Consider the following 14,867-nt stretch of genomic DNA (forward strand, 5'->3'; position numbering starts at 1 on the left):
TGAATTGGTATATCTGATGCAGCGTCAAAAAAGCATCACATTACTTTGCTGGGAAAAAATGGCACACACCAGGCCCATGGTCTAGGAGACAATGAGAAACAAAACAACGGAACAAGCTTTGCCTTTGGAGCATGCAGTTGTACCTCTCATGTATCTCCCACTCTGGTAAAGAAAAGAGGGGTGGGCTAAAGCCCAATTTAAAAGAAATAGACAGAAGGAGGACTGGAATCTGTTAAACAAGATATGGGTTACCACGCCCAAAGATATTCAGCATTTCTGATCAATTAAAATGCACCTATTAACAATTATTTTCTGTTATAATTGTATTTATTTGTGTACAAATAGCAAAATTTATCAAAGCATCATAGTAAGTCAGAATATTTAAAATGGTTATTTGCATCTGTGTACATTTTAGTATGGCACATAACTCACTTTTCACCATAATATTACCAGAAACATTTTTCAGAATGGCTTTCTATTTACATTACAAATAATTTAGTTGCAGGTTAGAAATCAGCTAACAAATGTATAAACTATATACAATATAAACAAATGGTATTTTAGCACGTTGACTTTTATATCAAAACTTGTATATCAAAACATAACACTCTTATAAATATCTATTTACATTGGCCACTTGTGCAAACATTATTTACATCATTTTGTTTTGGTAAATGAAAACCATGCATTACGTTATATGGCACAAAAAACAAAATATTTTAAACATTTCGACCAAAAGTACCATAGTTAAAAAACATATATAGATTTTTATCTATATTACAAATAGGATGCCGTCATCCTATGCTCCCTGTTGGAGCTGCTAGATGCAATTGATGGGTCAGGGTGACAGTCAACACTGAAACTTTCTTCATAAAGTGAACATGGTAGCATATTTGGTCCAGATGCTAAAACGTAGCACTCCCGCTGAGCCGTCACATTATAGTGAAATGCCGCTTCTCGCCTCCTACGAATAAAGAAAGAGCATACACATTTATTGTTGTGATGTCTGACAGACAGGAAATACGTTTGAACCAGTTATGTTACAGAAACAGACATTCTGGGTAGTCGAAATGTATGTAACTTCGAATTAGTTAGCCTTTGAGTATGTAACAGTGTTAAATCCAGGAGGTTTGTATAATCTTTGTGAATAGGATGACCTAAGGTGTCGTCACCAGATCGTCACCAGATCGTGACTGTATCTTAAATACAATTACAATCTGCAAGTGAACCATGTACAAGGTAAATGTTGCATGTGGAATACAAATCACTGTTTCTGTTCTAGATACATGCTTTAACAAATCTAGCTGGCTCCTGGACATTTTAAAAGACCAACTGATCAAGTCTGTAGGTCTCACGGAAGAAAAAACACACAGTCTGACACTACCTTCAACACCTCTTGCAGTTTTGAAACAAGTTTCAGAAAGAGCAAAATATCGTTCTTGCTGTTTGATGTGTAAATATTATCATTATAGGTATCACACATTTGCAAATTGAGTGTCACTTTATCTGAATTGAAACCACGAAAATGTCAGTCATAAGCTATGTGAAAACTTGGCAGGTATGGGGATGGAGACTTAAGAGTCACTGTGGTGTACTGCAACTGTTAGTGAAGTGTGACCATCGCAGGGTGGCCGCTTACTCGACTATTAATGATCATTTTTATAGAATAGTGACTGAGCGGAGTCTTTTTTGAAATATTAGTGTATACAGCAGTTTTAAGATCTTTTTAGAATTTCTCGTTGCTCAAATGGGTGTAATTTCTGATATTTATCCCTCGTCCTCATTGCTTGATTTTGCTCGCGAGAAATTGTCACTCATAATTGCGCTGAAATTATATTATAAAAAGGTCACACATAGCAATCGGAAACCTTGGCAGCAATGTATGATACTTTTTCAAACGGAAGTTGAGAGATCGCAGACTGTACACTACGAGGTTATTTATTTCCATTCTCCTTCAGGTTCTAAGTGGGCTTATGGGTAAGGAATTTAATATTGTCTTTACTGTTTTAAATGGAATCTCCTAGGAGCCGGGATCCAAGCCAGAACGTATGAAACACAATCATATATTTTTCATGGTCTGTGCCCTGTAGAATAGAGTCCGAAGCCTGCCCATCTTCACTAGCCCCCTACCCCTCTTTCAAGTTCATTCATGAATCAACACTTAATAATAATACAGACAGTTATAAAGCGCAAACAGCTACCTCAAACAGAGGTGTCCCGGCGCTATAGCAGTAGGCGGCAAGCGAGATGAAAAGAGATGGCCAAAGAGATCTGACCTAGGCTAAAGAGCCAGGTCTTTAAGGACTTTCTGAACCTCGGCACTGATTCGATTTGGCAGATATTGTTCGGCAGGGAATTACCTAATATTTTCAATACATGCAGGTGTAAACGATTAGAGTTAAAATTTATAAGCAGGTTAAGAACCCTGAAATACGTATTTTGAAACTTCACAGGGAATGCCAGACACATTCCTGGCTGGTTACTTCACCGGCACCATACAGGGGCAGACAGTGAGCGTGGTTAGGTGACGGGCTTCAGGCAGTGTTGTTACTAGGAAGTCCATTTCACTTTCTAGTTTTTTCCTCCTCATACGATGCTGGTTAGAGGAAAAGGCTTGTGTGCTTACCATTTAACACCCACCTTAAAGTATGAGTTACTTACCTTCGGTAACAATGTATCTGGTAGAGACGATTCTAGCCGCAGATTCCTTCACGTAGAATTATACCCAGGCGTGAGACTGGATCTGGAAACTTTTTGCCACAGCATCCCTGCGTGCCGGAGGCGGGGCAGCATCACGCGACTCCGCCCAGGCATCGTCCGGTACGTGACGTCAGCGAGGTCACGTAAGACCCACCCCGGCGCGCCTACGTCAGTTTTCTTCTGAGAACTTTTCCGCACCACAACGCGGAACCACCAGACAAAAAGCTGTGGGAGCATGGGAACAGTGTGCGAAAGAGTATATAAGAAAAGAAAAAAGAGGAAGACACCATAAGGAACAGTGCAAGACTGCAGTGTCCAAGGGCAGGGACAGAGGGAAGAACAGAGTAGAGCCCTGAGTAGCCACCCTGCTAGTACATAGACAGCCCCCCTCCCCTCTCCCCCCGGAGACAAGGAACCTATGTGAAAGTCATGACACATGTAGTAGGCCTACAACCCTCACACCGAAACAAGGAAGGGGAGCCAGTCCCAACAGGCATGAACCACCAACCTCCAGGTCACCCCACCACAGAGGGCAACCCCCCACCTCCCCCAGTGAACAAGGGTAAGGCACAACCAGAGGACCCCAACTCAGAGGTTAGCAGAGGGGCCAGGACCCTTAGTCGCAAGAGGAAGGGAGGGTAGGGATTGAAGGCAAACCTCCCCAACCCAGAGCAGCGGGGCACAGGAGCACCTCAACCCCATCTTCCAAAGAACCAAAGAGGAGGAATGAACATCAACAAGACAGAGCCACAGTGAAGAGCAAACAAAGGTACTCACAGGAGACAGAGCCCCCACCAGGAGGCGAGTACCGAAGACCAGCCCAGGGGTCCTCACAGAACAGGGAGAACGGGCAGGCCATGAAGGAATCTGCAGCTAGAATCGTCTCTACCAGATACATCGTTATTGAAGGTAAGTAACTCGTACATCTGATAGAGACTACTAGCCGCAAATTCCTTCACGTAGCAATACCCTAGCAATACCCACAGGGAAGGAGGGTCTGCGAAAGGACCCCACCAGTCCGGACAGGACAAAGGGTCCCACAGGGTACCAGACCTGTGGGCCAGGGAAGTAACCTTGTCCCTTCCAGGCAAGAGTACCCCCACAAGTCGAACACCAGCAACCCCAAAAGGGATGAAGGAGGAAGAAGGAGACTGAAGAGGCCCGTACACTCCTAAAAGAGGAACCAAGGGCCTCATGTAACGTAACTGGTGCTATGTAAAGCGCTCTGATACCCGATTCGGGTCAAGTTTGCCCTATATAAAACTTTGCAAAAATAAAAAAAAGGACGGAGGCCGAAGCACCCCACTCCACCCCCAAGGCAACAGAGCTTCCATCCAATGCCAGACCAGGCAGAGGAACAGGAAGAAGAAGAAGCCAAGAGGGCCCAAGGGAGAGAGCGCAAGCCCACCCAGAGGGAAGGCAACAGGCCAGCCAGAACGGCACCTAAGCCATAAGCCACCAGAAGCAAGAAGAACACAGAAGCATCCCAGCTCTCAGAACAAGGAGCAGGAAGGATAGGAAATGCCCAGACACACCACCAGAAGGGGCCGCGCACACAACCTCAAGAAGCAATAGCAACATACAGGAACGCTATGGAGATCAGGCACCTGAAGGCGACCAGCACTCCCCAGCAGAGCTTAGCTATATAACAGCTACCACTACCCCACATAGGGTACGGTAAGCCCCAAGACATGGGAGCCCTCTTTGGAAGAACTTCTGCAGCAGATGAAAAAACAAAAGAACCACGGGGAAAAACATCCCAGCGGAAGGCTTGACAACCAGCCCAAAGAAAAACAGAAGGCCTAATCTGAGGGCCAAGTCTGTGTAACAATTCCAGCAAAAACACACACACAGTCAACAAGGGGCTGTCCAGCAGCCAACAATGCCAAAGTCCCAGCAAGGAGGACTCAATGGCCAGAAAACACAATCTACACCAAGGGCAAACGGCTCGAGAAGGCCCAGAACCATCTCAACTCCGCAGTCACTGAGGAGGGGAAGGAAGAGGAGGATACGGCGGATAAGGCAGAGGGGAAGGTGGAGGAGGATGATAAGGCGGAGTAGGTGGAGGAGGACAAAGCCTGAACAGGGCTTGGCAGTTCGGGCTGGACTGTTCCAAATAGGCACAGGGTCAGATTGATTTGCATATGGCCATGTCTGAGCTGGGGTTGTGGAGTGAGCTAAAGAATGGTGATGGATTAAACCCAGATCAGTTGACTTGGGGTGAGTGTTTGATTTGCTCAAATGCTCCGTCCATCATCCCCTTTGGTATTGCTTTGTTCGCCCAAAGTTGGCAGGGTATGCCCAGACGTAGGTCCCTTGCTCACTCTACCACTGGATTCAAGATAGCCTGGCTGATGAGGATTATGAATCCGAAACCTGTCCCAGGATGCTTGTTTCGGGTCCAGGGAAAACATGGCTTGGCAGTTCGGGCTGGACTGTTCCAATGAGGCACAGGGTCAGACTGATTTGCATATGGCCATGTCTGAACTGGGGTGGTGGAGTGAGCTAAAGAATGGCGATGGATTAAACCCAGATCAGTTGACTGGGGGTGAGTGTTTGATTTGCTCAAACGCTCCGTCCATCATCCCCTTTGGTATTGCTTTGTTCGCCCTAAGTTGGCAGGTTATGCCCAGACGTGGGTCCCTTGCTCACTTTACCACTGGATTCAGGATAGCCTGGCTCAGGAGGATTATGAATTCGAAACCGGTCCCAGGATGCTTGTTTCCGGTCCGGGGAAGACATGGCTTAGCAGTTCGGGCTGGACTGTTCCAATGAGGCACAGGGTCAGACTGATTTGCATATGGCCATGTCTGAACTGGGGTGGTGGAGTGAGCTAAAGAATGGTGATGGATTAAACCCAGATCAGTTGACTAGGGGTGAGTGCTTGATTTGCTCAAATGCTCCGTCCATCATCCCCTTTGGTATTGCTTTGTTTGCCCTAAGTTGGCAAGGTATGCCCAGACGTGGGTCCCTTGCTCACTCTACCACTGGATTCAAGATAGCCTGGCTGATGAGGATTATGAATCCGAAATGGGTCCCATGACGCTTGTTTCGGGTCCAGGGAAGACATGGCTTGGCAGTTCGGGCTGGACTGTTCCAATGAGACACAGGGTCAGACTGATTTGCATATGGCCATGTCTGAACTGGGGTGGACGAGTGAGCTAAATAATAGTGATGGATTAAACCCAGATCAGTTGACTGGGAGTGAGTGCTTGATTTGCTCAAACACTCAGTCTATCATCCCCTTTGGTATTGCTAGGAACCGTTGGATGGCAGAGTCAGCCGGGGCATGGAACAACAGGCTGCCATCAAACGGAAGATCAATGAGCCGCTCCCGAATATTCTCAGGCAACACGCCGTCCTGCAGCCAAGCATGCGATGGAGGGCAACTGAGGAAGCCATGGCCCGGCCCAGCACCTCCGAGATGTCCAGACCGGAGCAGAGAATAAACGCCGCCGGCTCCCGGCCATCCAACGCATGATGCCGTAAATCCACCTGAACAGTCTCTTGGGAAGCCGCAGATCCCAGAGACTCAGCCAAGTCCCACAAACAAGAGGAGGCCCTAGTCAATACACACAAGGTGTTAAGAGCCCGCAGGGCAGCGCTGGTCGAGGCGAACATGTTTCGCCCCCAAGAGTCCAGCGAGCGGGCCTCCCGGGACGGAGGAGTCAACAGTGGCGGCAGGGAGGGAAAAGCTGTCCGCAAAAGTGGACTAGCAGCAGAGGGGTGGAGGGAAATACACGCCGGGTCACGCGGCGCCGGAAGGTGCCGATGCAGAAGGTGTTGAGGCACCGGATCCCCTGAGGCGGGACGCCTCCAAGCCCCCGCCGGGGAAGAAAGGAGCGAGCCCTCAAAGGGAAGTAAGATCTCCCTCCCACCAGAGCCCTGGTGGAGAACCTCCAAGAGATGGCCCGCCGGAAAATGAGCAATCGGGTCACCAATGCGCAGAATGCCCACAGCCGTGGACACTGAGTGAGCGAAGGCCGCACCCGCCTCTATAGGGCCCCGCGGTGGAGAAAGCAGATCCTCCGTGGGCAACAACTGCAAACTAAGGCGGCCGTCCCCGAAGCAAAATGGGACAGGCAAAGGCCAGACCTGGAAGTCAGCAGGAACCAAAGAATGGGGGACCTGCTGCTCCTCGGCCTCAGAAATGGTGGGGAGCCACCCTTCGATGATGCTGATGAAAAAGAAACCACACGGCGGCCAGTCTCCGGGAGGACAACACCAATATGCAGCCAGCCTCCGGAGACGAATCCACGGCATGACCTCTGTGTGGAGCCGTAGAGTCCGCCGCCTGAGGCAGGACGTTGACACCATCCGGCGCCGAGGGAGACGCCGGATAGGGCTCCTCCAAGTCACACCGCGCCGGGGACCGGAGTGGAGCTGAAGTGGCCAAGGGGAGGCGCCGAAACGACACCGACTCGACCTCCGCCAAGGCAGCCGCCTGCGTGGAGGAACGAGAAGGACCGGGGGAGGGACACAAAGCCCTCCGCCATCCCTGTCCCAGAATGTGTCACCCTCCGATGAGGCAGCCGCCTGCGGGGAGGGACAAGAGGGGTCCGGAGAGGGACGAGGGGTCCCCACCCAGCCTTGACCCAGAGCGGGACAAGGAGAGGTCACCAACCCCTGTGGCGCCGCTCGGAGCAGCAGGCACTGGCACTGAGGCGGCACCAGCTCAGCCGTGGATGAGGTTCTCGCCTGCCCAGAGGGCCGAGCGGGGCTCGGGGATGCGACCCGAGCCCCGGCGACCTTCCGTGACACCACAGGGACTCCTGCAGGAGTTTGCAGCGAGGCAGATGCGCCGTGGTCTCAATGAGGGACCCCGAGGGGCCTTACCCCAATAGCACCACATCCTCTGATCCTGGATCCGAGCCAGTTGGCCCCGGGGCCGGAGATGCCACGGAGGGCCTCGCGCAAGGCAAGGGATCCGCTGACGCCTCTGGAGGGGTAGGAGGAGGAGACGCCAGCGAGGCCTACAAAACTGCTGCGTATGTCTCCATCTGGACTCTCGATGCCCCATCACCGGGAAACGGTGGATAGGATGACACGCGGGTCCGCATCATCCGCGGAGAGCCCACGCTCCCGGCAGGCCGGACACCAGCCCCCGGGGACAAACTGCGACACTTACCCACAGCGGAGCGACGCTCACGTGACATCGGAGAAGGGCGAGGACGACAACCATGCCCATATCTGAAGCAGTCTGCCGAGGCTGAACGAGGGGAGGAAGCCGACCTGGAGAGACGGGCCAAGAGTAGTTTCATCTGGCGCTCCCGCTGCGACTTCGGCTTCGACTGTTGGCACACCTCACAATCAGTGGTCCTCCCCTAAACACCACATACAAATGAGGTGAGGGTCCGTCGCCGACATAAGACGCCCACACGAAGTGCAAGTATTGAAGCCTGAAGGCATTCGCACACTGTCCCACCAAAAGAAGAGACAATGAAGAGAAAAACGGGCCCCAAAGACCGGGTTAATTCTACGGGAAGTAATCTGCGGCTAGTAGTCTCTATCAGATTGTATATATATGTCACATGCTCCAAATCTGAAACATAACCTGCCTACGGCAGTGTTTACCACTACAAGCCACAGCATCGGTGTTTGCCTCTCTGCACCAGAGTGCCTTGTCCTTACTGAAGGATCTGCAAGTGTTACAGCTGATATTCCACTGGCAGGAATGGCATTTCTTATTAGTATTTATACACAGTCAACGTGCAGGACAGTCCATTTAGGAAATCTAATTTCATGATTTCTGACATTCACCGATTAAGCACTTTCTTACTTTCATCTCTGCTTGGAAGATTCCTTATGATTTTAATTGAGGGACGTTCTGAAACGGAGCAGAGAGTCCCCCTGATGCCCGGACAGGCGACCCAAAGACACTCTGCAGATAACTCTGAAAGAAAAAGACAACAGACTCTTCAATTCATGGATGACAGTAACAAGCCTTTGGGCAGGACTTTGGCAATTCAAATTGAAAATGTGCAGACTAACACATGTAAGATTATTTACACCCAATACTGCAAGCGCCTACATTTAAAGTAATATGTACAAACGTTTCTCTAGACATTCCTGATGTTCAACATCTTTTATCTCTCACAGTTATGCACTTGGGAAACTACATATAATGGACTCTGCAAAGAGTGGGGTTCACTCGCCAAAGACTTGTACCTGCAAATATAGTGCGATTTACGTCATTTTAACCTTTACAGTACCTAATTCACAGTTGTTGCGAGCCCTGCTTTCAGCAGCAGGCTTAGCTAGACAGTTCGCCGATTAAAACATATGCTGCATCTTTAGTTTTACAAAGAATGCTACTGCCTGGCCTGTGCGACAGCACTCCTACTTCTCATAGATAACAGGCTTTCCACAGCCACACCATCGTCACAATCTCGAAGCATGGCACCGAGGCACCACAAAGATATGCAAAAACACTGCAGGAGTAATCTGCATGGGCACTGGGAAAAAAAGATCTACATAGACTGTCTGGAAGGGCACAGAGGATACGAGACACAGGGACAGTGCATGGATGTCTGTAGGGGGGCTGAGGAAACGAGACACAGGAACTGTGCATGGATAGTGTGCAGGGGCACTGAGGAAACAAGACACAAGAACAGTGCATGGATGTCTGCAGGGGCATTGAGGAAACAAGACACAGAAACAGTGCATGGATGTCTGCAGGGGCACCGAGGAAACAAGACAGAGGAACAGTGCATGGATGGTGTGCAGGGGAACTGGGGAAACAAGACACAAGAACAGCGCATGGATGTCTGCAGGGGCATTGAGGAAACAAGACACAGAAACAGTGCATGGATGTCTGCAGGGGCACCGAGGAAACAAGACAGAGGAACAGTGCATGGATGGTGTGCAGGGGCACTGGGGAAACAAGACACAAGAACAGTGCATGGATATCTGCAGGGGCACAGAGGAAACAAGACACAAGAACAGTGCATGGATGTCTGCAGGGGCACTGAGGAAACAAGACACGGGAACAGTGCATGGATAGTGTGCAGGGGCACAGAGGAAACAAGACAAAGGAACAGGGCATGAATGTCTGACGGGCACTGAGGAAACAAGACACAAGAATAGTGCATGGATGTCTGCAGGGGTACTGAGGAAACAAGACACAAGAATAGTGCATGGATGTCTGCAGGGGCATTGAGGAAACAAGACACAGAAACAGTGCATGGATGTCTGCAGGGGCACCGAGGAAACAAGACACAGGAATAGTGCATGGATGTCTGCAGGGGTACTGAGGAAACAAGACACAAGAATAGTGCATGGATTTCTGCACGGGCACTGAGGAAACAAGACACAAGAATAGTGCATGGATGTCTGCAGGGCCACTGAGGAAACAAGACACGGGAACAGTGCATGGATAGTGTGCAGGGGCACGGAGGAAACAAGACAAAGGAACAGGGCATGAATGTCTGACGGGCACTGAGGAAACAAGACACAAGAATAGTGCATGGATGTCTGCAGGGGTACTGAGGAAACAAGACACAAGAATAGTGCATGGATGTCTGCAGGGGCACAGAGGAAACAAGACACAAGAACAGTGCATGGATGTCTGCAGGGCCACTGAGGAAACAAGACACGGGAACAGTGCATGGATAGTGTGCAGGGGCACGGAGGAAACAAGACAAAGGAACAGGGCATGAATGTCTGACGGGCACTGAGGAAACAAGACACAAGAATAGTGCATGGATGTCTGCAGGGGCACGGAGGAAACAAGACAAAGGAACAGGGCATGAATGTCTGACGGGCACTGAGGAAACAAGACACAAGAATAGTGCATGGATGTCTGCAGGGGTACTGAGGAAACAAGACACAAGAATAGTGCATGGATGTCTGCAGGGGCATTGAGGAAACAAGACACAAAACAGTGCATGGATGTCTGCAGGGGCACCGAGGAAACAAGACACAGGAATAGTGTATGGATGTCTGCAGGGGCACGGAAGAAACAAGACACAAGAATAGTGCATGGATTTCTGCACGGGCACTGAGGAAACAAGACACAAGAATAGTGCATGGATGTCTTCAGGGGCACTGAGGAAATAAGACACAAGAATAGTGCATGGATGTCTGCAGGGGCACTGAGGAAACAAGACACAGGAACAGTGCATGGATGGTGTGCAGGGGCACGGAGGAAACAAGACACAAGAATAGTGCATGGATTTGTGCACGGGCACTGAGGAAACAAGACACAAGAATAGTGCATGGATGTCTTCAGGGGCACTGAGGAAACAAGACAGAGGAACAGTGCATGGATGTCTGCAGGGGCACTGGGGAAACAAGACACAGGAACAGTGCATGGATGGTGTGTAGGGGCACCGAGGAAACAAGATACAAGAATAGTGCATGGATGTCTGCAGGGGCATTGAGGAAACAAGACACAAGAATAGTGCATGGATAGTGTGCAGGGGCACTGAGGAAACAAGACACAAGAATAGTGCATGGATAGTCCACAGGGGCACTGAGGAAACAAGACAGAGGAACAGTGCATGGATGTCTGCAGGGGCACTGAGGAAACAAGACTCGGGGACAGTGCATGGATGTCTGCAGGGGCACTGGGGAAACAAGACACAGGAGCAGTGCATGGATAGTGTGCAGGGGCACTGGGGAAACAAGACAATAGAACAGTGCATGGATGTCTGCAGGGGCACAGAGGAAACAAGACACGGGAACTGTGCATGGATAGTGTGCAGGGGCACGGAGGAAACAAGACACAGGAACAGGGCATGAATGTCTGCACGGGCACTGAGGAAACAAGACAGAGAAACAGTGCGTGGATAGTGTGCAGGGGCATTGAGGAAACAAGACACAGGAACAGTGCATGGATGTCTGCAGGGGCACTAAGGAAACAAGACACACGAATAGTGCATGTATAGTCTGCAGGGGCACTGAGGAAACAAGACACAGGAGCAGTGCACGGATGTCTGCACGGGCACTGAGGAAACAAGACAGAGGAACAGTGCATGGATAGTGTGCAGGGGCATTGAGGAAACAAGATACAGTAACAGTGCATGGATGTCTGCAGGGGCACTGAGGAAACAAGACACACGAATAGTGCATGGATGTCTTCGGGACACTGAGGAAACAAGACACAGGAACAGCGCATGGATGGTGTGCAGGGGCACTGAGGAAACAAGACAAGAATAGTGCATGGATAGTCCACAGGGGCACTGAGGAAACAAGACAGAGGAACAGTTCATGGATGTCTGCCGGGGCACTGAGGAAACAAGACACAGGAACAGGGCCTGGATGTCTGACGGGCCACTGAGGAAACAAGACGCAGAAACAGTGCATGGATGTCTGCAGGGGCACTGAGGAAACAAGACACAGGAATAGTGCATGGATGCCTGCACGGGCACCGAGGAAACAAGACACAGGAATAGTGCATGGATGTCTACAGGGGCATTGAGGAAACAAGACACAGGAACAGGGCATGGATGTCTGACGGGGCATTGAGGAAACAAGACAGATGAACAGTGCATGGATGTCTGACGGGCCACTGAGGAAACAAGACACAGAAACAGTGCATGGATGTCTGCAGGGGCACTGAGGAAACAAGACACAGGAATAGTGCATGGATGCCTGCACGGGCACCGAGGAAACAAGACACAGGAATAGTGCATGGATGTCTGAAGGGGCATTGAGGAAACAAGACACAGGATCAAGGCATGGATGTCTGCACGGGCACTGAGGAAACAAGACACAGGAATAGTGTATGGATGTCTGCACGGGCACTGAGGAAACAAGACACAGGAATAGTGCATGTATAGTCTGCAGGGGCACTGAGGAAACAAGACACATGAACAGTGCATGGATGTCTACAGGGGCATTGAGGAAACAAGACACAGGAACAGCGCATGGATGTCTGACGGGGCATTGAGGAAACAAGACAGGTGAACAGTGCATGGATGTCTGACGGGCCACTGAGGAAACAAGACACAGAAACAGTGAATGGATGTCTGCAGGGGCACTGAGGAAACAAGACACAGGTATAGTGCATGGATGCCTGCACGGGCACCGAGGAAACAAGACACAGGAATAGTGCATGGATGTCTGCAGGGGCATTGAGGAAACAAGACACAGGATCAAGGCATGGATGTCTGCACGGGCACTGAGGAAACAAGACACAGGAATAGTGTATGGATGTCTGCACGGGCACTGAGGAAACAAGACACAGGAATAGTGCATGTATAGTCTGCAGGGGCACTGAGGAAACAAGACACATGAACAGTGCATGGATGTTTACAGGGGCATTGAGGAAACAAGACACATGAACAGTGCATGGATGTCTACAGGGGCATTGAGGAAACAAGACACAGGAACAGCGCATGGATGGTGTGCAGGGGCACTGAGGAAACAAGACACAAGAACAGTGCATGGATAGTCCACAGGGGCACTGAGGAAACAAGACAGAGGAAAAGTGCATGTATAGTGTGCAGGGGCACTGAGGAAACAAGACACAGGAACAGTGCATGGATGTCTACAGGGGCATTGAGGAAACAAGACACAGGAACAGCGCATGGATGGTGTGCAGGGGCACTGAGGAAACAAGACACAAGAACAGTGCATGGATAGTCCACAGGAGCACTGAGGAAACAAGACAGAGGAACAGTGCATGTATAGTGTGCAGGGGCACTGAGGAAACAAGACACAGGAATAGTGTATGGATGTCTGCACGGGCACTGAGGAAACAAGACACATGAACAGTGCATGGATGTCTGCAGGGGCATTGAGGAAACAAGACACAGGAGCAGTGCACGGATGTCTGCAGGGGCATTGAGGAAACAAGACACAGGAACAGCGCATGGATGTCTGCAGGGGCATTGAGGAAACAAGACACAGGAACAGTGCATGGATGTCTGCAGGGGCATTGAGGAAACAAGACACAGGAACAGCGCATGGATGTCTACAGGGGCATTGAGGAAACAAGACACAGGAGCAGTGCACGGATGTCTGCAGGGGCATTGAGGAAACAAGACACAGGAACAGTGCATGGATGTCTGCAGGGGCATTGAGGAAACAAGACACAGGAACAGCGCATGGATGTCTACAGGGGCATTGAGGAAACAAGACACAGGAGCAGTGCACGGATGTCTGCAGGGGCATTGAGGAAACAAGACACAGGAACAGTGCATGGATGTCTGCAGGGGCATTGAGGAAACAAGACACAGGAATAGTGCATGGATGTCTGCAGGGGTACTGAGGAAACAAGACACAAGAATAGTGCATGGATGTCTGCAGGGGCATTGAGGAAACAAGACACAGGAGCAGTGCACGGATGTCTGCAGGGGCACTGAAGAAACAAGACACAGGAACAGTGCATGGATGTCTGCAGGGGCATTGAGGAAACAAGACACAGGAACAGTGCATGGATGTCTGCAGGGGCATTGAGGAAACAAGACACAGGAACAGCGCATGGATGTCTACAGGGGCATTGAGGAAACAAGACACAGGAACAGCGCATGGATGTCTGCAGGGGCACTGAGGAAACAAGACACAGGAACAGCGCATGGATGTCTGACGGGGCATTGAGGAAACAAGACATGAACAGTGCATGGATGTCTGCAGGGGCACTGAGGAAACAAGACACAGGTATAGTGCATGTATAGTCTGCAGGGGCACTGAGGAAACAAGACACATGAACAGTGCATGGATGTCTACAGGGGCATTGAGGAAACAAGACACAGGAACAGCGCATGGATGTCTGCAGGGCCACTCAGGAAACACGACACATGAACAGTGCATGGATAGGGATTGAGTGGAGTGAAAGAACCAGCACAAGGACAGCGCCCTACTCTAGCTACCCCCACTTTTCCCCCAACCCCCTAAATTGTAAAATCTATCTGGGAAGCTATGCCATGATACATGTGTTTTAAGACTTCATCCCCCGTCCTCTAAGAAGTCGCCACTGGGTGGATTACAGGCAGAAGGCACATGAAACCACACCTAAGGCCTCCTTCCTCTTATTATATAGCGAAAAGTGGAAACTGGAGCATAGGAAGGGAAGCACTTGTGGCGTGTCGTGGGGCAAAATAGGAAAAGACAGTGGGAGCAATGGGAGCGACCTGAAAATAGGGGAAGAATAGCAGAATAAGAGGACGTGCCAAGAGGTCCCAGCACATTGGGTACTGTGGGCCTACACAAGAGTCAATATC

At 50.1% G+C, this 14,867-nt stretch overlaps 1 protein-coding gene across 2 annotated transcripts in view; it reads right to left on the bottom strand.

The window, feature by feature from the left end:
* Window positions 1-308: 308 nt before the first annotated feature.
* The window catches only part of CNTRL (centriolin), a 1,008,983-nt gene continuing 994,424 nt past the window's right edge, over window positions 309-14,867 (bottom strand). For both annotated transcript variants that reach the window (XM_078641873.1, XM_078641874.1), the window contains 2 exons: window positions 8,480-8,593; window positions 309-964 (listed from right to left, as the gene is read on the bottom strand). In XM_078641873.1, the coding sequence (XP_078497999.1) occupies window positions 8,504-8,593 (90 nt within the window). In that variant the 3' untranslated portion in view covers window positions 309-964; window positions 8,480-8,503. The remainder of the gene's footprint in view (window positions 965-8,479; window positions 8,594-14,867) is intronic.

Source organism: Lissotriton helveticus, chromosome 5_1 (assembly GCF_964261635.1).
Source record: "Lissotriton helveticus chromosome 5_1, aLisHel1.1, whole genome shotgun sequence".
Taxonomy (NCBI): Eukaryota; Metazoa; Chordata; class Amphibia; order Caudata; family Salamandridae; genus Lissotriton; species Lissotriton helveticus.